At 41.6% G+C, this 23,650-nt stretch overlaps 4 protein-coding genes across 7 annotated transcripts; all 4 read right to left on the reverse strand.

Annotated features, from left to right (window-relative positions):
• Positions 1 to 2,800: 2,800 nt before the first annotated feature.
• si:ch211-170d8.2 (uncharacterized protein LOC571755 homolog) lies at positions 2,801 to 5,029 on the reverse strand. The gene is made up of 3 exons (XM_058635825.1): positions 4,606 to 5,029; positions 3,935 to 4,079; positions 2,801 to 3,313 (listed from the first exon to the last, which is right to left on the reverse strand). The coding sequence occupies exons 1-3, from the start codon at positions 5,027 to 5,029 to the stop codon at positions 2,983 to 2,985; spliced, it is 900 nt and encodes a 299-aa protein (XP_058491808.1). The 3' UTR covers positions 2,801 to 2,982.
• Positions 5,030 to 5,061: 32 nt separating this feature from the next.
• Positions 5,062 to 14,670, reverse strand: hps4 (HPS4 biogenesis of lysosomal organelles complex 3 subunit 2). 4 transcript variants are annotated; one of them, XM_058635822.1, is made up of 13 exons: positions 14,426 to 14,667; positions 12,444 to 12,534; positions 12,204 to 12,347; positions 12,016 to 12,123; positions 10,751 to 10,867; positions 10,319 to 10,413; positions 10,174 to 10,246; positions 8,699 to 8,826; positions 7,587 to 8,226; positions 7,192 to 7,318; positions 6,910 to 7,021; positions 6,389 to 6,573; positions 5,062 to 5,152 (listed from the first exon to the last, which is right to left on the reverse strand). In XM_058635822.1, the coding sequence occupies exons 1-12, from the start codon at positions 14,482 to 14,484 to the stop codon at positions 6,402 to 6,404; spliced, it is 1,866 nt and encodes a 621-aa protein (XP_058491805.1). In that variant the 5' UTR covers positions 14,485 to 14,667; the 3' UTR covers positions 5,062 to 5,152; positions 6,389 to 6,401. The 4 variants fall into 4 exon arrangements, with proteins under 4 accessions (XP_058491805.1, XP_058491806.1, XP_058491804.1 ...); XM_058635823.1 differs by having other exon boundaries at positions 5,065 to 5,152; positions 6,417 to 6,573; positions 14,426 to 14,668; XM_058635821.1 differs by lacking the exon at positions 5,062 to 5,152 and having other exon boundaries at positions 6,178 to 6,573.
• A 2,050-nt stretch (positions 14,671 to 16,720) lies between these two features.
• Positions 16,721 to 20,633, reverse strand: LOC131464051 (uncharacterized). The gene is made up of 7 exons (XM_058636308.1): positions 20,347 to 20,633; positions 19,527 to 19,701; positions 19,358 to 19,428; positions 19,068 to 19,241; positions 18,465 to 18,562; positions 18,307 to 18,369; positions 16,721 to 18,185 (listed from the first exon to the last, which is right to left on the reverse strand). The coding sequence occupies exons 1-7, from the start codon at positions 20,360 to 20,362 to the stop codon at positions 18,042 to 18,044; spliced, it is 741 nt and encodes a 246-aa protein (XP_058492291.1). The 5' UTR covers positions 20,363 to 20,633; the 3' UTR covers positions 16,721 to 18,041.
• A 1,092-nt stretch (positions 20,634 to 21,725) lies between these two features.
• Positions 21,726 to 23,584, reverse strand: LOC131464045 (cytochrome c oxidase subunit 6A, mitochondrial). Its single transcript, XM_058636296.1, has 3 exons — positions 23,435 to 23,584; positions 22,136 to 22,281; positions 21,726 to 22,037 (listed from the first exon to the last, which is right to left on the reverse strand). The coding sequence occupies exons 1-3, from the start codon at positions 23,535 to 23,537 to the stop codon at positions 21,951 to 21,953; spliced, it is 336 nt and encodes a 111-aa protein (XP_058492279.1). The 5' UTR covers positions 23,538 to 23,584; the 3' UTR covers positions 21,726 to 21,950.
• Between the last annotated feature and the right edge of the window lie 66 nt (positions 23,585 to 23,650).

Here is a 23,650-nt window from a genome sequence, read left to right on the forward strand (position 1 = left end):
CAGCATGTTGCATTTTTGTGTTCGTCCACTCAGATTTACTGTCATCATGAGTTTGCCATATAATGTTGAAAGAGCAAAATGTAACGTTCAGCCCGCGCTGGCGTGCGCTCGCCTTTACACAAACAAGGGTTGGGGATTTGGTACATTTGTTACCAAGGGGCCATAAAAAAGTGCTGTAAACCGTTCTTTTCTTTCCTCCTTTTTTTAATTTTCAGACTTTTCAGGGTGTGAATGTTGAACCAGTCACAGGCGCCATACTTGCATTTAGTGAGAGTCAAATTTTATGCTGTGAAATAGGAACATTTTAATGCAGGTCATCGTGACGTTTGCTGTACCTTTTTCCCTTTTTTTTTTTTTCTATTCATTCTTGAATTATGCATGCCTGCCTTTTTGTTTCACCAAAGAATGTCTTTTTTTTTTTGGTTTTAAATTCTTTTGTTACACGTTGGCTAGTTTTTTAATTTCACAAATGGCCTGGAAATTCAAATGTGTAGCGGTTTGTGGTGAAACATGACGTTGATAACGGTTGATTTAAACATCAGTGACTGGACCTGAACTAATTTTCTGTCCTTTTTTTTTTCCTTTTCTTAAATGAACTGTTAATATGGCTGGTGAGAATCTGTGTCGTGTGTGTGTGTGTGTGGGGAACACGTGTTCATCCTCCCGCAGTGGAAGATGACAAAGCACAACTTTAACATTCGTTGAAAACCAGATGTGTCCCGGATTATTCATTTTTCCACATTCTTCACAGATGTTGAGTCAGGTTAAACTGTTTATCGATTTGGCAAATTAAGGATAAATACATTTTTATCTTTGAGGCTTCTTTTTTTTTTTTCTACGTGAACTTGAAAAGCAGCTTTTGTTCACTTTTCTTTACGAAGAATCGTGACGTGAACCCTCCTTTTTTTTTAATGTATCGAGTTACTCCCCTTAAGTGCTCGGCTCGACAAACTGTGTAACTCTGCCCGGTTCACTAATGCGTCTTAAATGTCCTTGAACGCCTCTGCTATTGCTGTCGCTTTATGTATGAATTGGGGAAAAAAGAAGGAAAAAAAAAGGTTAATAATTTAGTTGCTGCTCCTCTTTCGCTCCTCCATTCTCCTCCTCGTTTTTGATCAAGTCAGTGCCATAAATTATTGAGTCAGTTGTTGGTGTTTTAGGGGGAGTTTTATTTGTATTTTTCCTTGATTAAATTTTTAATTTGTACTCATCTCACTTTTTTTTTTGTTCCATCTGTAAAAAGGTGCGACAAAGTTCTTTTGAGCCGGCACCAAAGTCACCGTGTTCTGTTCCTCGACGAGTCTACACAGCTGCGCGCGCCCTTGTGTGTGTGTGTGTGTATATATAAAAGGTACAAAATCCCACGTTTTATTGTGTGACGACCGTTTGTCGTTGTCGTTTTCTTGTCGCAGCTGAGGTGTTTGTTTGTTTATCTTTGGACTCAGTGGCCTTTTCTTTCCGAGGAGGAACACGGTCGTTGGTACGGAATATTAAGAATTGAAACAGGCAAATAAATGAGATTGTCTGGAAATGATGGGATCTTCCATACGAATACATATAATTTAAATCAGTGGGGTGACCTGAGGGGGCTGATCTGGAGATATTTTATATAGTACACTTGGATTTGTATGAATTTTTTTTTCCTCAGGATCTGTTTTTTTTTTTTTATTTCAGTTTTTAAAACTTGATATTTTATTGGTGTGACATTTTGCACTGCTTCATGTATTTTTAAAAATCATCCTGTCATTTCGTCGTGTGTGTGTGTCTTTGTTGCCTTGAATTATTGAATACAACATGCTTTACCATCATTTGCCTTGAGGTTGTTTTCTTTTTGATTTTCTGGGTTTTTTTTGAAGACAATTCAGGGGCCAGATCTTCATTCCTCACAGGCTGCTCTCGAACAGATTAGGATTAAAATCTCAGCCAATCGGACACAAATGGTGAGAGATTTTTCAAGTGTAACAGGTCAGCACTTGTTTGATCGTTCTATATTTAGCTCCTCACCAGCCTGACTTCGAGTGGAATGAAGATCTGCTCTGCTTTTCTTTCCCCCCCCACAAAAACCAAAGAATTACTCTCATCCATTCACAGTTCTGTAACACCGTGTCCTAAAAATCACAGCTAAAGGGTATTTGACACGTCACGATCTGTCGCCACTAAAAACTCACACTTGACCTTGACTCTTTCTCCTCGTGTCTCATGAGACGAATTATAAACATTGGCCGACTGCAGATGTCGTTCAGGGCAGCAGACCACGCCCACAAACAGGAGGTCTGTCAGTGAGCTACTGTGTGTATATATAATATATGTGTGTGTGTGTTGGGAAAAGAAAAGTTATTTTAAATGCTGAAGGCAGCAGCAGGTGGTCTTAAAAAATAAAATAAAAGATAAACATTTAAGACGTCTGAGTCGACTTGGATGTGGCATAAATCTGCAGAAATGGGAAATGATTAAATGCTGTCTTTTTAAATAAATGTGCTATTTTATCAGAACGTGTCGCCGAGTGCTTTGTGAGGTGGTTCACTCTTTTAAATGAAGATGCCGTTCCTGCAGAAGTCACAGTACCGAGAAGAGGACGTAAAACGCGACAGTGCAACAGTGTTTCCTGTCACGGCTACGTCGAGCAGGGTCACGGAGTACATAGCCCTTTGTTTGTACAGGTGTTTTTCTTTCCTCCACCTTTCCCCACCAACTGTGAAAACGTCTTTAAATAGACCGACATATCTGAGAATTATTTCAAAGACAAACACAGCTGAACAAAGTGGACGAACCGACGTGACCACACACTTTCGTCAAGAGCCAAAGTTAGACAGAGTTTTAATGACTGAAGAAAGACTTTCCATAAACTCACAGTAAATCGTTTTAACTATTTACAAATTATTATTATTAATATATTCTATATTACAAAAACATGACATTTATAAATTAATAGATTTGACGTTGAAGTGCATGATTTCCTGTTTAAGTCTTTCCAGTACTACTTCATCTGTAGTACAGAGCCATGAACGGCGTGTGCGAGACGTGGACGTCTCCACTTCCACACGACACCGTCGCTCCGCCCCGGCTGCAGCCCAGGACCAGGCCTAACTCCAGGGCAGGCAGTTCGCCGGCGAACCCATCCCCCCACGCGTGGCCACCGGCGTCCTGCAGAGGAGCAGGGTTTCTCCCCCCCCCGGAGGATAACGCCATTCCCCGCATGTTCACCAAGCTGGGACCCCCTCTGGCACCACCTGCCACCTCCTGCAGACTCTGGAGGAGGAACAGCAAGTCCACTCTGAGCTCCACGCTGCTGCTCCGCGACCACAAACTGTACCTACAGGAAAGAAAGACAGAGTTTTAACCATCTGACCATAGATCAAGTCGTCTTAACAACTGTAATTGTGCTCGCATAAGTGTAGAATCACTATTCATGTGTATTTGAACTTTACTGTCGCTACAACAGTTAAAAAAAACAGCCAAAAGTGTGTGTTTTCGGGTGTGAAGGCCACCGTAGTTTCCATAGCCTTAGAACACGGGTGTCAAAGGTACGGCCCGCGGGCCAGAACTGGTCGGCAGGATGAATTTGTGAAGGTTTTTGTGAAATACTAGAATTTTCAGTCTCAGAATCATATAAATCTACTGTGACTTTTAATAGTTGTAATGCATGAATGTGTAAATGGTAAATTAATTATAATAATATTCTAGAAATTGCACTTATTTTTCTGCAGGAAAAAATGGTTGTTTATATAGTTATTATGCTGTTATTTCACTGGTCGGCACCCCTGCCTTGGAATAATCTACTTTGGGGAAAAGGCCATCGTCTTACACTGCCATGTTTACACAGCAGTCATTTCATGATTTGAAGCAGGAGGAGGAATCTCGTTTGTCTCACCCCTCCCTGTCACTTATTACACCGGTGACACAATAGTGATATTAGGAAGAGAAGTGCTTTTACCTGGTGGGAAGGTTGCGCTTTGCCATGGATGGAAGCACGGGGTGGACGTCCAGGTGATGCGGGTTAGAGATGTGAAGGTGGAGCTCAGCTCTCATAACTTTCAGTGACAAAATCTCCTTCGTCAGGAGGAACTCCACATCTCTGTCTGAGGAGGAGGAGGAGGAGAGGCAGTGGAGTGTGTCAGTGTCACAGTTCAGTTAAACATTTCACAGCACAAACACGGGCACCAGTCTGTTAAATCGGAGGGAGCAGAAAACAATCGCGACCACCGAGGTAATACCTTGTTAATCTGTCAGCAGGAGGGACATAAAGCCAGCATTTAGATGCAGATTATTCAGACCTTTACACTGCTGTATTATTAATCATGCTATACTCATGTAGTCCCCCCCCCCAAACTGCCTTTCACACTGGCTTCTGTTCTACAGCTTAGTGAGATTCTAGCAAAACTACAGAACTGCTGATGGAACTCTACAAGTGATCCCCATGACCATGTCAACCTCTGACTGTTTGACTTGAATGAGACATAAAGTCTGGTTCTCTGTTACAGCTCAGAAATAAACCTAAACATCATGATGGTTAAACCACTGCTTCTCAAACTCTGTATCTGGACCAACATTGAACAATGTCACAGTAAAGCACAGTAAAGGACGCTTTATTAGAACAAGCCTCACCTCCTTTCATGCGACCTTGAATCCCCTTGACGCGCCTGCAGGTCAGTCCCTCCTGACAGCACTGGTAAACCCGCCGGATTAAGTTGAAGAGAGATTTCCCGGGGAACACGAGACCCCGAGACGATCCCGCGGAGAAAGGCCGACCGCGGAGTTGCAACACGGTCGCGTTATCCTCAGGCGCCTGTTGCGTGTTTTCCATCCACGGCGCCGCCAGCTCCGCGCAGCGCTCCGCGCGGTGCGTCTCCTCCGCCGCGCGCCTCCGCCGCCTCATCCACTCCGCGCGCGATGTTGTCTGAAACGCGGTTGTTCTCTGAGGCCGCGGCGACACGAATCCACGCGTCTGTACCGCGCGAGCGCATACTCCAGTGTCACCTGTCATCACCGAGAGGAGCAATAAAGAAATCCAAACGCAGTGCGAGGACATGGTGAGAGTTCCAAATCCAGGCGGTTGAATCTTCGCTGATGAACTCCACGCAGCTTCACTGATGAACTCCACGCAGCTTCACTGAAGAACCGGCTCCTCGAGCTCTGCGTGTTATATACGCCACTGACAAAGGGAACAACTTAGCACTTAGAATTTGAATCCTGGCCCTCCTCACTGTCCCTGCCCCTCTTTTTGTCCCTTCCTTTAACCACCCATTTGCCCCCCATCGCCTTCTTTTAATGCGCCTGCATAATGAGGCGCCCCGAAGAGCGCCGACCCCCGTCCATTCACATTCAACTGCTTAGCTAATGACTCTAATTACGGCAATATTTGGATCATCGAGGACGAGCTCATTTGCACCGCGACGAACATGGACATGTTCATGTGTGAGGGTGTGTTTGGAGACGTTCTGGTGCAGCACGTCATCGCCATGCGCTCAGCTGTGACTCTTCTGAAGGAGTTCAGAGGTCAGAGTGCAGGGTCACATGCAGGCTGATGGATGCCCCCCCCAATAACACCGTGTATCCCCCGCGGTTTTAAACAAGCACTTACTAAAGTAGCTCCCATAATAGTCCACGCACTGACAAGACCCTGTAATCATTTAATTCCCACTAACTATGCAGAGGAGAGGAGTTTAAGAACACAACAATAGTCATTTTTATGAAATGTTTTTGTTAATTTAGGTTTTGTTTTTTTTTTGTGATAAACAAATTCAGTTTTGCAAAGAGAAAGCATGTGAATGCAACACATTTAACAGGATAAAGATTTCAGTGGCGTTTGCAGCCAGAACGGCACGGAGAAGTTTTAAAAAGGGGATAAAGTCTGGAAAATTACACGAAAGAAATCATTTCACACTTCACCACTGTCAAAACACGAAGTGCACGCACACTCGCAGTGTTGAGACTCCGCAGGAAGTGACTCATTTCACGGTGAAACAGGCGGAGGCGGAGTAACGAGAGGTCAGAATGCGACTAAAAACACAAAGAAGGGAAAAGTGAATTCTGCTCACAGTCACCGTCCTTCAGAAGTTTGATAAGACAAGCGCTTCTCGTCTCCGCCCGCCCCCGGCGCTGCTGCTGTATACACACTAACGCTCCCTCTATATCAGGTCTTATAGCAGAGGTGGAAAAATATCGACAAAACCAAAAAAAAGTTACACGCTGGAGCTTTAATAAATCACGTTAAATAATGTTAAATGATGCGGGTTTTTTTCTAACACATTGCGAGCACAGATGACACAAACAAGATAAAAACAGCCGTTCCAAAGACAGGTGGAGATCATGATCGGGTTTCTTTTCTCATATCAACCCCCACCCCCCCCATGTTCAGCTCTTCATTTAAAAAAAAACACAAACCCACTTGAGCTGTGGTGTCAGAGCAGGTTTACCCCGTGTTTCAGCAGTCTGTGTCGGGCCTTGCTGGGCAGCGAGAACGCGCTGTCCTGGTGATTGGGGATGCCAGAGTTCCTCAGCGACCCTCCGTGCTGCTGGAAGTACGTCTCCTGGGCCACGCTGCGGGTTCCGTACACGGCGGCGCCGGCACTCCTGCGATTTAAACGTCACACGCGGGGAAAAAAGGGTTCACATTTCAAAGAACGCAAGAAGTGAGTGGACGACGCGCTGGGGGTTTTCTCTCTCCCACCAAAAGTGAGTTGTTGCAGAGCGACGTGTGTCGTCTGTATCTAAAGGAAGAACATTGAGGGTGGGATGTGACGATGCACATGATAAACGGAATCACCTCCACCCCCGACCCTATACTTGAGAGGAGCCCTGAAAGGCATGATAACCACTCCCACCTCCATACTCACTCTCTCACACACACACACACACACACACACACACACACATACACACACACAACCACATCACTGCCACACTGACCTTATAATAGCCTCCTGCAGAGTTTTAGTGTTACAGAAATGCGAGTGAAGAAGTGATGTGGCTCTGACAAAAGGATGCTCCGGGGCTCCCCCTGGTCGACCAGACAGGTTGGCTGCAGAGACACACACATTAACCTGGACATTAGCCTGGCTGCCGCACAAAGGAATGCAGATCACAGCAGTTCTCACTCATTCAAAGACAAATATTACCTGATTATAACCCCCCACCCCGGTCACCAGGTGGAGAAAAGTTAAGTGTGACTAAAAGGGAAATCTTTCTTACTTGTCAGAGTGCTCTGAATGCAGTCAAAGTGGGCAAAGATGTAGGGTCCTGGAGCACACGGGGCCCCTGGAGTGATGCTCCTGAGATGGGCCTCCAGTCCATTGAGTGAAGCCAGGCTGCTGTGATACTGGATACAAACCATAAAGGCAGCACCAAGACATTAGCATGAGAAAGGCAAATTAGTGCACTCCTGCACTCTGAATTTAAATTCTACAGAGTCACAGCTGGTGGATTGTGGTGACATTGTAATGGGCCGACTACATGAAGCCCCCTTTTGTTCCACTCATCAAAAGAACTAAGCTGAAGTTTTGTGCTCTCAGAGACTCGGTATGAAAATGTGACAAAGATGAGAGAGAGAGAGAGATCACAGTGACTTTTTTTTTTTTGTTTCTCACCACTTCCTCCGTAGAAGCTTTGTCGTTTAAGAAGTGAGGATCCACCAGCAGGGCGAGCACTAAGCCTTTGACCCGGTGCAGGTACAGTGTCATGGGGATCAGTGGACTCTCCTCTGGAGGAGGAGGATTCCGCAGCTCTGCCGCGTGACCTTGTGCACTCCCACAGCCGACTCCCCTCTCTCCCTCCGACATCTCATCGCTACACGACTCGGACTCAAACGCCCGGAAGTCAAACTCCGTCCCACAAGCTGCGTGTCCACGTCGTCCCCCTCCTCCTCCGCTGAGCAGAGAGTTGTCCTCGTCACGTTCCTGCACGTCCCCGTCTCTGCTGCTGTGGAAGCTCTGATAGTACGACTCTTCAAACGTCTCCTCCTCAGCTTCGGGACAGTGTTGTCCGTTTGAGAAAGACGGCTCGGGGGACTGTGGCGGGGGGTCAAGGGGGTTGGCTGTGCTCTGAGAGGAAGTCGGGCTAAACACGGAGTTATCGGACTCCGACATGGAGCGGCTGAGGGACACTTTGTCGGGAGACTGAGACGGACCTGGATCGGAGGAATCCGACTCAGTGGAGGCAATTTCAGACAAAGTTCTCGACAGGCGAGTCTTTCCGGGGGGAGCGTCTCTTTGTGGAGTCGAGTGGGACCTGAAGATTTAAAATGGTCTTGTTTTTATTTCCATTTAAAGCTGCTTGTTAAAGACAAATATAGCTGAGGTTGAGGTTGGACAGATGTAGAGCTGAAACAATTAATCGATTAATCGATTAATAATCGATTACTAAATTAATCTACAACTATTTTGATAATCATTAATCAGTTTGAAGCTTTTTTTCATGATTAAAACAAGATTTCCGATTGTTTAAGCTTCTTAAATGTGAATATTTTCTTAATTTCTTTGCTCTGGATAGCAAAGAAATCATTAAAAGTGAATCATTTTGGTTTGTGGACAAAACAAGACATTTGAGAACATCCTCATTTCCAGGTTTGACGAACACCGATCAACATTTCTTAAGGTTTTCTGACATTTTATGGAGCAAACAATTAATTAATAGAGAAAATAATCGACAGATTAATCGTTTATGAAAACATTCGTTAGTTGCAGCTCTAGACAGATGTTACCTGACGTCTTTGTTGACAGGAGCAGACTGCAGGTAATGCAGCTCAGACGCGGTCAGGAACACCGGAGTGGAGCCGACGGCCGCACTGGACGTGGAGCTGGAGGTGCTGGGTCTGCTGGGCCTCTGGAGCTTAATCAAATTAAAATAGAAGGCAAAGGAATTATTCAACATTCTGGGAGATATTTTATGTGCTTTATCTGTGTTGTGATAGTTCTGATACGGAGAGTTAGATCAGGATATCAATCCTTTAGAGTAAATATGGTTGAGTGACCGTATGACGCTTGTTTTTGTGTACCAAATTAACCCCTACCCAGAATAGACCCGGGAATAGCAGAGTATAGTACCCCTGATTTTTTCTGATTTTACGTATTAACACAGTATATTCACTCAATAATATTCATAAACAGGAACAGGAACATGTATTCACCCGGGAATAATCTATATTTTAGCTGACAATAAAACATAACAAAATGAAGAAAATAGAAGTCATCAACTAATTAAGTAAGTTTCACACATTTATCCAAAAACAAGACAAACACACTTTTTTCACATTTTTCTTTAACAAACGTGGTACTAATCTTCAGCCTCTGTGGAGTCTTTTATTTTCACCAATTGTGGCTTTCATGGTTGAGGTAATAAAAGTCGTGTGGTCTTATTTCAAGATTTAAGTCACTTCACTTATAGGACACAGCAATAAAATGTTTAGTCACTCTTGTGTAAATACAATCAAAACCTCTTTACACCCCTAGAGGGATATAGTCTGGCCTAGTCTGGACTCCTTCATACTCCGGGGTTAAAGCAATTGTGCCAAGTCATTTCAAAGATATAATCCTCCAACGGTGTAACAAATATTTTTCTCCCAAAAAGAAGAAAATAAACAGCCCTAACATGACTCAGCTAAAATGCTGTTGCTGATATTTATGTATATTTTTACAGTCTGTGCATAATGAAACATGCGATATAAAGGACTTTTGGATGGTATCGGATCTAGCCATCCAGTGATTTTGACCAAAATCGGACCGATACCGATACTTATCGATACCGATTTCCATCCCTAAAAAAGACCTTATATACAATTTCATTTGAAAACAACGTTTTCACTCTGTTTTAAAAGTCATCTGCATCCATGCAAACAAAGCTAAATATGTACATGTCAGTGTGATCACGAAGTGATTTCTCCTGAATAGTAAGAACAAGGACTTCTGTTATGAGACCTACGATGACCAGGTGAAACTGAAAGTTGTTTTTTCATTCACATGATTCACAGTCAAGGAAGTGGCTTGAGCATCAGTTTCTACCTGTCCACACATAAGTTTTGCTGGGGTATAACGTGGATCTGCAGCAGGACAACACTGAGCAGTGCACATGCTGAGATGTCCTCAGTCAGCGAGGTGTGTAGCAGACATTCCATTTTTAGTGTTTTATACAAAATCAGAGTGACGCTGCTGTATTTGAGACAAAGAAAAGAAAACTTACTCTTGTGTACGTCAAACTCTCATGAACCATGACCTTCACGGTGAGCTCCGGTGACATCTGTGTGCTCACAACTCTGCAGACAAAGACAACTTTTCAATTAAATAATAATGAACTGAGACTGGGGAGTGCCAAAATGTCAGCCTACCTTCCTCTGAAAAGAATACAGCCTGCCAACACTAGAGGGCAGCGCTGACAGCTCTGAAGAATGAGGGCAGCTTTGAGCAGCAGAAGTGGGTCAACCTGAAGACAGAGAATATCACATTTGTCACTAGTGAAGCAACGGAAGAGCGGTAAACATAGAACAAGTTCTAAGAGAGCACTTGTGCTTCCAATATAGGAATATAATGATTTAAGTGGTGACGTTTCATCTGCCATGTGACGGATTAGTCTCACAATGTTACTGTGCCAACAGCCAGGATTTTAGTCTCTCACAGTTTGACGCATATGCAGAAGTTTGGTGAGACTTACACAACAGCACAGGGTATTTTGACATAGTCACATCCTCTGTGAGAACATCTAGTGTTGAAGAAGCCACATCAGCTGTGACGCAGAACTGTGTCCGCTCTCGTGTACGTACATTAGTCGAGTCGATGGTCCGTAAACAGCTGAAGACGTGGTGGAGTTGGGAGGATCCAGGCTGCAGGTATGAGAGGTACTGAGCCCATCGAGCCGCCAGAGTCTCCCGACTGTGGAGCTGAAGCACAAAACACGTCCTCATGACAACACGTGGAGGTCGACACATTCATGGCTTTCCTTCATTAGAGATTAACACTCATCTGCCACTTTATTGGGTACACTTGTTGTTAATGAAAATATCTAATCAGCCTAATAGCATGCAGGCATGTAGACTTCCCTCTTTACCCTCATACGTCCACATAACTTACCGTGTGGAAGTGTGGGGGAACACAGATATAATATACAAAGAATTGTCTTCATCAAACTGCAAGCACTAAAATTCTAAGATCTAGTGGAGTTGGAAACAGCACAAATCATCCGTCTTCTATCGCTTTGCCCTACACATGAGGGTCACGGGAACGAGGGCCTTTCTGCATGGAGGTCACATGTTCTGCCCGTGGGTGCGTGGGTTTGCTCCCGCAGTCCAAAAACATGCAACGTGGGGATCAGGTCAATTGGACACTCTAAATTGACCCTAAGTGTGAGTAGAGACAAACAACCATTCACTCTCGCACCTAAGGCCAATTTAGTGTGTCCAATTGACCTGATCACCAGATTACATTTTCCACCCACACACACACACAGGGAGAACATGCAAACTCCATGCAGAGAGGCCCTTGTTCTGACTGGGTTGTGAACCCGGTCTAACAGGCCATAGTATGCCCCCAATCCAAAATAAACCTGGGGTTAAAGCAACCTATGCTAGATTATAACCCCAGTATAATACGGCCTAGGCCGCCTTAATCCTGGAGTATAAAAGAGCTTAGGCCAGACACTGAGAATTACATTTTATTGGGGTTCCTGTAAGTTAAGTGAGAAAGCAAACTGACTTAAAGCTTGAAATACTAATAAATAATAAGTCGTGGCTTGTGAAATGATGCCGTCCAACAAAAAACGTCAACAAGTCATAAAAGAAGAAGAAACTTCATTTGAAAATACAAAGCGAGACTCCACCACGTCAAAGTACCTCACAGTATTCAGGGGTTTATGTGGAAACCACACCACCTGCCACTGCTGCCACTTTATTATACTTCATGAGTACCTAATAAAGTGGCCAGTGAGTGTGTGTTTATATAACAAACTATGAAGAAAAAAACATTTAACACGCACTTAATCTAAACAAATGAGACAAATGAGGCCTTTAAACAAAAGGACAGGAGAGCGTACCTGGTAGCTCTGTCGCACACAGCCATTGTAGAAACAAAAGAGATTTATGAGCTGATCCAGGAGCTCACAGACACTGATGGTGGGCACTTCCACTGAGCAGCCAAGAGCCTGGGAGAGGAAAAAATAGATGCCGAGTCAAAACAAAATCACCCTGACGAGTCGCAGCTGGACCACCCGAGAACACTCACCCACAAGAAGTCGTCCTTCATGCGGACGGCGTACTTGTTGCGGTGCAGCCTCAGTACGCGCACGGGAGAGGAGGAGAGCTCGGAGACACAGCGGCACACGCCGGCCAGCTGTCCGCACAGCAGCTCCTGCTTATCCACGGGCGTCTGCAAGAAGAAGACACCACAACTTTACATCAACTCATAAACACGCACGACGCACAACACACGACACACGACACGAGACGTTTATGAGGGTCAAACCTCTTCAGGGTAGAAGAAGCAGATTCCATCTCGTGTGGGGTCGCCCTCTCCTTTCACCTTGGATCCGTCATAGAGAAAGAAATAACTGCACCTACAAAATAAAAGCTCAAATTAATGTTTTTAATTCAAAGGTTACAGATAGATACAAAGGTTTTTGGTGGTGAGCTAGATCTAAATTCAGGATGTTTATTTAAAATGGAAGAACTGTTTATTGACACCGTGGAAAATGTTGTCGACTTGGGCGAGGTTTGAGCTCTCTGGGTTTCCCCCTCTAATTTAAATTGTTTTATTTTTTATTATTTAATATTTTTCTGATATTTTTATTGATTGCTTCTTCTTCCATTGCTCTTTACTGCGTTGAGTTTACACATTTGCAACAATAAGGACTTTCTATTCTGGGCAAGAGGAAAACCGGAAATGTCACTTGTGTAACCTGCAACTGTTCATTGTATCATGGCCTTAAATACTAAATAATAATAATAATAATAATAATAATAGGCTTTTCTGTCTAAAGAAGACTTTCTTTGGCTGATGAATGCAGATGTTATTTTCTCTTAGTTCCCTTAGGTCTTCAGTGTTTCATGTCTTACAACATCCTGTCCTCTGTACTTCTGTTTGGTGCATGACACTGACAAATAAAAGTGACAATGCAATTTGACCTAAACTCAAAAAATGTTTGGAAACGTTATTTCAGCCAATGATTTCCCCTCTTTAATAATACCAAGTGGTGTTGCATTATATATTGTTGGAAAGTCAGATTAGTCGCTTTTAAGGAGAGGTATAACTTGAGTAACACAGCTTAACGTGCGGGTAGAAAATGTGCCAAAATCCCGTCAATATTCTCCTGTTAGTGTTCACTCTTGTTTTCAGTTGCTTGGATTTGATGATTACACTCTGCCACAGAAATAAGGGGAAAAAAACAACACATATTTTTACATTTTACAATTTGACACTGTCAGGGAGCTCAATTTATTAGTTTTCCAGATTCTGGATTTATGGGAAGTCCACTGGCTCCACAATCTCATGAGCCATCAATTAGGTGCCAGTTACACACACACGTGACCACACTGGCACACACACACACACACCCTGAAGCTCAAAACAACACTGAACACCAGTAAATGTGACTCCATCAGGCTTTTCCAACAATATAAAACACAACACCAATTAATATTATGAAAGATGGGAAACAAATGACTGAAATAACATTTATATTAATGCTGATAAACTCACTATGTGTGAATCAGGGTTTTATTCATTAATGTTGTGTTTATATGTAATAAAGTCAGATTAAGGAGCAGTATAATCCGATAGATAGATAGATAGATAGATAGATAGATAGATAGATAGATTTAACTTTAAGCTAACTTAAAGATAGTTAGCTCATTCTTTGCTATTTTTTAGCTAACTTACAGACAGATAGATAGATAGATAGATAGATAGATAGATAGATAATGTTATATATTAGCTAATGTTTTGCTAAGAAAGATAGATAATAGAAAGTTCTAACTTTAAGCTAACTTAAAGATAGTTAGCTAATACGTTGCTAACGTTTTAGCTAACTTACAGATAGATAGATAATGACTGTTGTTCTTCATCCTTATATTTAAACATATTTTGTATATTGTTTTAAACTGAATTTCTATTAAATTTAAATTATAGCCAACAAAAACAATATCTATATTTTATTTGGAAGTACATTTCCTTCTTGAATATTATTTGCGCGATGTTTTCAACTGAATCACATCCCGGCATTTTAGAGCTTGTATTTTTAATAAGAGATCATTTGGGTTTGTCTCCATATCCTGCGTTATTTATAATTATCTGAAAAAAGACCACAGAAAGACAGACAGCATGTTTACAGAGGTCTATGTTTCACGTAGAACTTTTTGTTGTTCGGTAGTTAGTGATAGTTGTAGTTGTTAATTCGGTAGTTAGTGATAGTTTCTTGTTAGTTTAGTTAGTGATAGTTGTTCTCTCACCCTCTTCTGATGTCAGCCATCACCGAGTCACAGCTGAGAGAAACAACACTTTCAGGCATCAGCGGTTTGTCTCCGTGTGTCAGACAGAGGAGGACACATGTTTGTTCACATGTTTGTTCACATTTGAACCGTCATACAAACACACACGGAGGCACAGACACACACACAGAGGCACAGACACAGAGCTGCATCAGTGCGTGTGTGAAGCACCTGAGGAATGTTGCAGCTCAGTCACACGGAGTAGAAGTCATGTGAGAGTACGGCGGGTCTACTAGGACAAACTTAGGTGACACAGAAACACTAAACACAAGTGAGGAGAATCACACAAAAAAAAAACTAGCCCTAAAAACCTAAACAGGTTTGAACTTAAAATAAAATAAAGTTGCCTGAAAAGGTAACGTTTACTAAAATTGTTCTACATTCAAACTTGTACATAAACTAATGTGTGGCATAGTGATGTTTTCACTGAAGGGAAACTAAAATGAATTAATAATAACTATAGGAGAAGTTTGAGTTTGAAAAACATACAGAAGAAGATTAGGGCCACATGTTTTAAAAAAAAAAATTTAAAAAAGGAAACAAAATTAAAATTAAAACAACTGACTCCTTATTTTGGACTTTTCTCTCAGATTCTGTTTTTATTATTATCATTATATTATTATTTGTATTTTTATTTATTTTGTTTCCAGGGCCAGGAGGATTTTGTTTCCAAAAAAACAAAGTGTTTCAAAGGAAATAAAACCATTCATATAGTAAATTGTATCAATTGTGTAAATAGCAAATTATTAGAAGTAGTTTTTTGATTGATCGAAAAAAAATAATTGGTAAACTATAGATATAAAAAAGAGTAGAGTAATAAAAGATAAACAAATATTAAACACTTGCAACTTCACTGTTGTGTGTTTGTACTGTACATGATGATGATGATGATCAGCTGCTGTCAGTTCTTCACTAAAACGTATTATTATGACTATGACTACACAGGCTGTAGTGAAATAAATGTGTTTTATTTACTTAAATTTAAACTTTATATTTATTTACTTTATTTATAAACTTAACTTTATTACTTTATAACAATAATAATAATGAAAGTGTGAGTGAATCACAGTAAGAATATTTACATGTCAATAAACGTGGGATGAGATTATTTTACCGTTTTCTTCTCTTTGTGGCTGCGAACCAATCCGGATCAATCGTCCTCTCGGTGCTCGATTGAAAATGCCTACAGTGAGTGGATCAGCGTGAACGCGCACGGCTCAATGGCTGCTTGTGTTTTAATCCGCTCAGCAGACACACACACACGCACACACACAGTGTCTGTGTGCACGGAGAAAACACCGTCACAGACAGAGCGACAGACAGACTGAAGGAAACGTGTTTTTATATAAACTCTATCATTTTGAATCAATACAAGTCTCCGTGTCGTATGAACACAGCGCGCTGCAGAGCCACTGCGCTGCCACCAGAGGGCGCACGTACACTGTTCACTTCCGCCTGGAATAATAAAAGAACACAAGTGAAACAGTAAACTCATTTAAAATATCACTGAGAACAGTATGAACATGCAGGAACCAGATTATTCAGCTTCCTGTTACGGTCTGTGACTGTAAAATAACATTGTTCTCTCATCAGTAATCATATTTAAATGTAATAAAACAAATAAAAACATAAGGTTTACTATATATTCACTATATATCAATGTTTTTTTATTGTTTGTTTTGTTTTTTAATGGTAAAATCAGACAGCTCTCCCTGCACTGCAGCGGTCGCAAACTCGTGGCCCGCGGACCACACGCAGTCCTCCAGTTGATTTCATGTGGCCCTCAAAATAATATAAAATTATCATTTTTTGGTATTAATAGATTAATTTTGCATCATACATACGTTTTATTTCGAAATTCTTTGATCCAATTCAACTTTATATGTAAAACATTTTTTTTAAAAAAACACACAGTGGACCAACTTGTTAGAATAATTCATAAAAGACAGAATAAATAAAAGACATAATAGCTCACACTAATAAGACAAAACAATAAAGACATCTATGAAATACTATCACAAAAAATATTATTGCAATAATCATGATGGCATATTGTTCTATAATTTTAGTAGGGTGTTTAGTCTAATCTAATTGTAATGGTTTAATGTGAAGACTTGGGAAGTGGACACCACAGGATTTCACCATTCAACATCTAATTTATACTTATCCGACTAAAGTTAATCAGTAAACTGTAGATTAAATATCCTGTAACTAGTGATGTGCACTGTATGAGCAGACAGTGGACAGAGACAACAGTCACATCATCATCATCTCGTTTAATGTCTCACAAACGACTCAGTTTTGTCGGTGGTTCAAACGAAAATAATAATAAATACATACAAACGACGAGAAATTCAAACAATAATGGAATAGCTTACAACTGCACTAATACATAAATATATATACATTCATACATACATTAAAAAAAAACCCAAGAGATTAAAGTATAAAGTGTTGATGGTAAAATGTAAATAAAGAGATGGTCACTATTGTGCTTTTTGAATCATGTTTACAGACAAACTAATAATTAAGAGCGGAGCATGTGTAGTGTAAATGTTTAGTGTCTTACCTTAGAGCAGTAATGCCAGTAGTAATATGCTAAGGACAAAGTAGTGTATTCTAGACTTCACACAAGCACATTCTATACGTTATACCACAGAAACGTTCAGGATCTTCACAAGTTCAGTTGTACCCGTGCGCTACATTTGCCAAAGACGAGACTTTATGAAAAACAAAACAATGGACGCTGTCAATGACTGTAAAGGATTTACATATAAACAACTTCCTTTAGGCTAACTTGTCGTTAAATGGAGGAATAATACAAAAGCACTAGTCTGCTGTGTGTGTGTGTGTGTGTGTGTGTGCTAAAGGGCTAGTGTCGTATGCAGGGATTTAATGGCAGAAATTAATTTAATGGCAGATTTTATTTTATATGTACTTTCAGGCAAGGCCCTTCGTTTACAGAGGCCGCCGTCTTGTGCTGCCGTGTTTTTACAGCTAACAGCGCAAACGAAGGCCACGCCCACACGGAAACGGAGCCAAGCGTGAACGGTCGTTTCAGGAAATGTCTCCGCCCACACAGAAACCCCGCCCACACAGAAACCCCACCCCAAAAACAACTCAAAGCGCTGTAGTGCATATGCCAGGACTGTGAGTGGCGCTGTAACGCTACACCCAAAAAAAAGACATTAACAGATTTCACCTAAACCCGTTTCCGTGTGGACGGTCCCTGAATCCTCCCCGGTATGTGAAGGCCACTGTAGTATTAATGATGCACTTGTGAGCAGAGGATCCGCCATTCGATGTGTCGTTATTTCTCACACACACCGGACCTTTAAGTGCCTCTGCCTCGCTGTGACTAAAACATGTTGTAAGAACAGAATCGCCATGGAAACCGACAGTAATATGGCAGCACCATGTATGAGCCCTTGGTTATTGTATTCACCTCGCTGTGCCTTGAGTCCACTTTCTGGCTAAATGAATATTTTGTGGACGTTTGAATGCAGATCTGAGCTGTGTGGAGTTGGATATTAAATATTATATTATTATTATTATAATAATAACCTTTTTTACATAGTCACTCGAGCTGCTTATCGAGTATTAAGATTTCTTTTTCCAACTTCCTCATTTTAAGAGCTCTGTACTCCATCAGCTGGTCACGGTTCTCCATCTCTTTCCTGAGGTAGCAGCAGTAAACGGCCCTGATGTCCTCCGTCTGCGTCTGTGAAAGACATCGAACAACACACACACACACACACACACACACGTCGTCGTTGCTCTTCATGATTATTTTAGTGTCATTTTAGTGTCAAGTTCCCACGACTGTGGCACATGGACCTCACCTCTGCACCTCTGCCACCTGCTGCTGAGTTGGACATTTCCTGAAAGCTGCTACTGTTTAAATCCTACAAAAAAAAACAAATGATGTCCACGAGTCAAGTACTTTTCATTTATTTATTATTATTTTTTTTTAATTTAATTGATGTTCAGAACCACGTACCCCCTCAAAATGTGCATCGCTCATATCCGTCTCGTCGCCGCTCAAGCTCTCTGGTTCCGTCTTAGTCACGGGCAGGAGGAGCATGGGATGTCCGGACACTGTAGGGACAGGGACAGGGACAGTTTAAGGGACAGTTTAAGGGACAGTTTAAGGGACAGTTTAGCATCACGACACAAAGCTGCCTTCGTACGTTGTGATCAAGTGTGATAACGAAAATCCTTTGTTCATATTTACATTTTTTACCTTTTTTTTTACACATTTTCTTAAAAGACCGCCAACGGGAATCCATTGAACAGTGCCTGTGCTCTTCAACTGCACTTTATTTGTCTATGTACTTGCACTTTTGTGTTTTTCAGTGTTTGTTTTGTAACCGTTATCTCCCTGTTTTGATTAACTATGACGTGCGCTGCTGCCAGGTCACGCTTGTGCAATCTGGTTTAAAAAAATATTTTGATAATTGATACATTAATTTCAGTTGTTTTATATAGAACAAGCTGTGGGATGTTTCTCTCTGATTTCTTTGCGCCACATAACAAAGGATAACAAAGTGTCAACACCTCACATTAAAAAAAACCCAGACTATCTGTCAATGTGAACACTCACCGCTGATGAATGAACTGTCAGATCCCATCAGCGGGTCTATACAGGAGCCTCCGGCGAGGACCTCCACTCGGAGCCTGTTGTCTTTGTGGAGCAGCACGTCCTCCTCGGCCGAGTGCAGCGACGGCGTTGCCGACCCCCCCTGGCTCCTCATCGCCTCCACGCGTCTTCTCTTCGCTGTTTCAAGGACAGAATTAAAATGTTATGGGGAAGAAGATTTCCAATGCTACTTGTTTTCAGATTCTCTCTCTTTATTAACAATCCAGGTAGTAGTAAAAGCCTTTTCATAATACCTGTTTGGACAATATTTTTGTGCTTGATTTTAACTTGTTGCCATGTCCTCTTGTAACCACTGTCTGACACCCTGTGAATTAGAACACATGAGAACATGATTATGCATCAGAATTTGAGTGTTATTAAGGATGCAGAAGTAAATTAAACTGTCCACAAACGTGTCCCTACGTATTGATTTTGTCGGCGATCCTCTGCCAGGCTTCCTCTCGGAGTTTGGAGGCGCTGGTCGTGTTGGACTTGGCCGTCAGAATCTCCCGCTCCTCTTCATACAGCCTCAGAATCATCTCCTGCTCTCTGGTGCTGAAGAAGTGCGCCCTCTCCAGTTTTCGAATCATCTGATAATCTATGAAACAGAGAAATTCATGCGAGGGTCACAAACACTCTGAATGTTAGTTTAGTTTGACCACTCAAATAAATAAACATTTTAAATAAATATAAGGACGAAGAACAGCAGTTTAATCCAGGACAGTGAGGAATATAGGTGCAACTAACGATTATTTCCATAATCTGTCGATTATTTTCATGATTAAATGTTAAAAAAAACATTAAAAAATCTGAAAAAATGATGGTGTTCTGAACGTCTTTTGTCCACAAAACAAAATGATTCAGTTTTAATGATTTCTTTGTTTATATGGAGCAAAGAAACCATAAAATATTCACATTTAAGAACCTGAAACAATCAGAAATCTTGTTCTAATCATGAAAAAAACGTCAAAATAGTTGACTTTTTATTTAGTAATAGATTAATAACCGATTAATCAAGTAATTGTTTCAGCTCAAATTAGGAATATTGTATATAATACTGAAAATATTTGGTGATGGGATAAAGTAAAGTCTATAAATTGAGTTGTGTGTCATAGGAACATATCAGTTTATACTTCTGTCTTCTCCTTTTCAAACATGTTGTCAAATGTGTCTGAAATAAAATAAAAAAATTAATCGTATCTCTCTACAACGTTAGAGTGGAGTTTGAACAACATCTCCTCACCTCTCTCAGCGTTCATGACTGTGATCCGGGTTTCGGCGTGCGATTAGTCTCCCCTTTCAGGCGGCGCGCACAGTTATCCGAGATGTTTCAATGCTAGATTTAGTAATCAAAACGTAACCTACGGTCGCGAAACGAGGCAAACCCGAGCTCCGCCGATACGACGGTTCGTTACGACGCCCGTCCAATGACCAACTGGTGTCTGAGCGAGAGAAACCGGGGAAGGAAAACCGGTGTCATGAGGCGGGTTATGTGCAAATCGGCGAGCTTTGTTAACCCAGGATTTTCTAATTCGGTTTATGGCGCGTTCACGCGAAAGAGGCGGAGTCTATAGGATAAAGCGAGTCACGTGGGAGAGGAGATTAACAACACGTCCACCCCAAGATGTTTGGTTTCAGGGAAAATCCTTGAAATATGAACGGTGTCTGCAGCTTTGTGAGGACATTTGAATAATATAGTGCAACTGACTGCTTTTAATGTTAAAATTAATCACATGGCAGCACCTCAATGTATTAAAAGCATCAGAATGGAAGACGGTTAAATAAAGTCATTTTCTACACACAACCAACCATCTCTCTGGTTCACAGAGAATGGTCTAGAGAAGAGAAACCAGACAATAAGCAGGAGTTCTTGTGGCTTTGCGGAAGCCAGAGGTCAGACGAGAATGACCAAACTGGCTTACAGAAGGCAGCAGTTACCCACATAACCACTCGTTACAACCGTGGTTTGCCAAAGACAAATGCACAGCATGTTAAAATGTTACAGCAGATGAGTGACGGCAGCAAACGACCACGTCTGTGCCACCCCTGCTACTTAATAATGTAGAATAATAAGCATTGTGACCAATTAGTTATCAAAGCACAAACAATACATCCAATTAAGTTACCACAGTGGGCCCTAGACATATATTCAGTGAGTTTACACACACACATACACACACCCGAATATCACAATATCTGAATGTTTGTTTTGGCCTCAGGTACATTTTCCCATTATTTTTGTATAATAATGTGCAAAACAAAAAATTAGTTAAATCCATTGGTGCAGTGAGAGTCATAGGAGTGTGTGAGTGCATCATTAACAGAGAATGACTGTTACATATGTGGAATCACCCGTGTGGTTGAAATGAGTAGGCTTCAGGTGAGTGTGGTTCATCTCAGAGAACTTTTTTAGGACAAATACTACAGTGTCCAAAGTGAGTCTGCATACACGATACCACAACCCCGGACAGGAAGCCATGAAATGCAAACCCTAATTTACACCTGTGCTTTTTCCTATTCCCATGTCAAATGTCTTCTGTAAAGAGATCTTAATAAAAAAAAAAAAAAAAAGTAGATAATACAATCTGCACCACATAAACAAAGACAAAACATGAACAGAGGTATTTAATAGTTACTTTATTAATTTACGTCATTCAGTTTAAGTGGACATTTTGTTTTTTTTATGGTCCAGTGAAAAGTAAATGGTCGGTTTTGGGTGCCCTGTGTTGAGAGAGCACAGAGGTAAAATGGAGGAGAAAAAAAAGGAGTAAACTGTGAACGTGAGTGTGGTCCGATAACAAACGCTGAGGGTCTGGTCCCTGTGATGACGACGTCTGGAGGGAGGTTTTACTCATCGCCCTCATAGCCATCAGGGAGAGCATTCAAATGTGGGTTGTGGAAAAGGGATTTTTTGCCATCTCCCCATGGAAACGGCTGTTGGAACAAAACAGAACACATCATTTAGTCGAAAACATCGCAGTGGGAACATAAGACCGACAATTTGTAAAGTGAGGTATTTAACAAAGTGAGACCTTGGTGCGGATGCGGAGGTGGGCGTATGGGACGAACTCTGGCCGTTCATGGGTATGATGCTGCTGCTGTTTCAGGTACATGTTCAACATGCACACTCCAACACCAGGTAAAGCGACAAGGAAACTCAGCATCCTCCATTTTGCAGCTGTAAGAGAATGAAAGAAATGTTTCGTTTAATAAACAAAGCACTGGAAAGACAATACAAATGAACATATACTTTAACTTATTTCCTCCAGGTTTGATGATGCACACGGCTAAGTTATACACGTATGTACTGATATATTGGCACAAAGTGTAATGAGATGCAACCATGGGCAATAAGAAAGGAGTATACCACCTACACATGGACAATGTTATCTGGATCTTATGTTAACCGATGATATTGGTGACTTTGCATAGGGCAACTGACTGTCCAACACCTCACCCTTTCATTCCAAGGGTGTTGGAGAATCGTGTCTATTGTAAAAACACAGTGGACTCCAGGATGCTGACCCTGCTCCTGATATGAATGTAACAGGATTATTCCAGAGCAATGAAAAACAATTCACAAATTTTAAGTGATTTTAAAAAATGACCCAACAAAAGCTCCTCTTCAGTTCTAACAGGAGCACAGAAATTGAAAGTCTTTACTGACATAATCATCTTATTTTTTTTTGCGTTCAGCCTCCCGCCCCATGACACCTCTCAAAAACATTTAACAAGATGGAGCACACACTTAATGCCACTTCTACCACATTTGCATACGTTTGTGTCACTTTGTACCCTGTTTTAATGGTTATTACACTCCTTTTACAACAATTTACCTGAGTTCTATGCAAGCAAACATAATATTTGCTAAATATAAGCGTTCACTTTCATTTCCACAATTCTCTTCGTCTCTCAGTTATAAAATTATCTATCTCCAGTCATTAATTCATTGTGTAATCTATTGGTAATTCGATTAGAGTTGAAAATCTATTATTGCCCGATACAACTGAATCAGTTGACCTTAAGTGACACTGGAGCGGCGGTTTGCAGGACGTGCTGTTCGTGACAGCGCACCCACAAGTTAATAAACTCAAACCATCGCATTAATACTTTATAAATGACCGTATATAGAAGTTAGTGTGGTTACTGGGACAATACAAGCGAAAGTGAATGTGTTAAAGTCTGGTGTGTGTGTGTGTTTGTGCTGCCAAGAATGAAACGCTATTGCTAATGCTAACAGTAGCACAGCAAGGTCACCGTTAAAACAAAAGGTATTAAACACGTAAATTCACAAAACGACCAGTGGGGTTTTGTAAGAGTTCACCGGTTACCTAGCCCGCTGTGTCCACCATGAGCCGCGGCAGAGAGCTGACGCTGGGCCTGAGTCAAGGAAGACCTCAGCAACAGTCGAGCGGTGCGTCCAAGGGCCGCCATTTTCCTTTCTGCGAGATCACAAGCCGGAAGTCAGGTTCATAGATTCGCCTGTAACCTCTGCTGCCCCCGAGCGGTGGTGACGCAGAACAGACGCTTGTTGTTTTAAAACCTTA

The sequence above is a fragment of the Solea solea genome, chromosome 8 (genome assembly GCF_958295425.1).
Source record: "Solea solea chromosome 8, fSolSol10.1, whole genome shotgun sequence".
NCBI lineage: Eukaryota > Metazoa > Chordata > Actinopteri > Pleuronectiformes > Soleidae > Solea > Solea solea.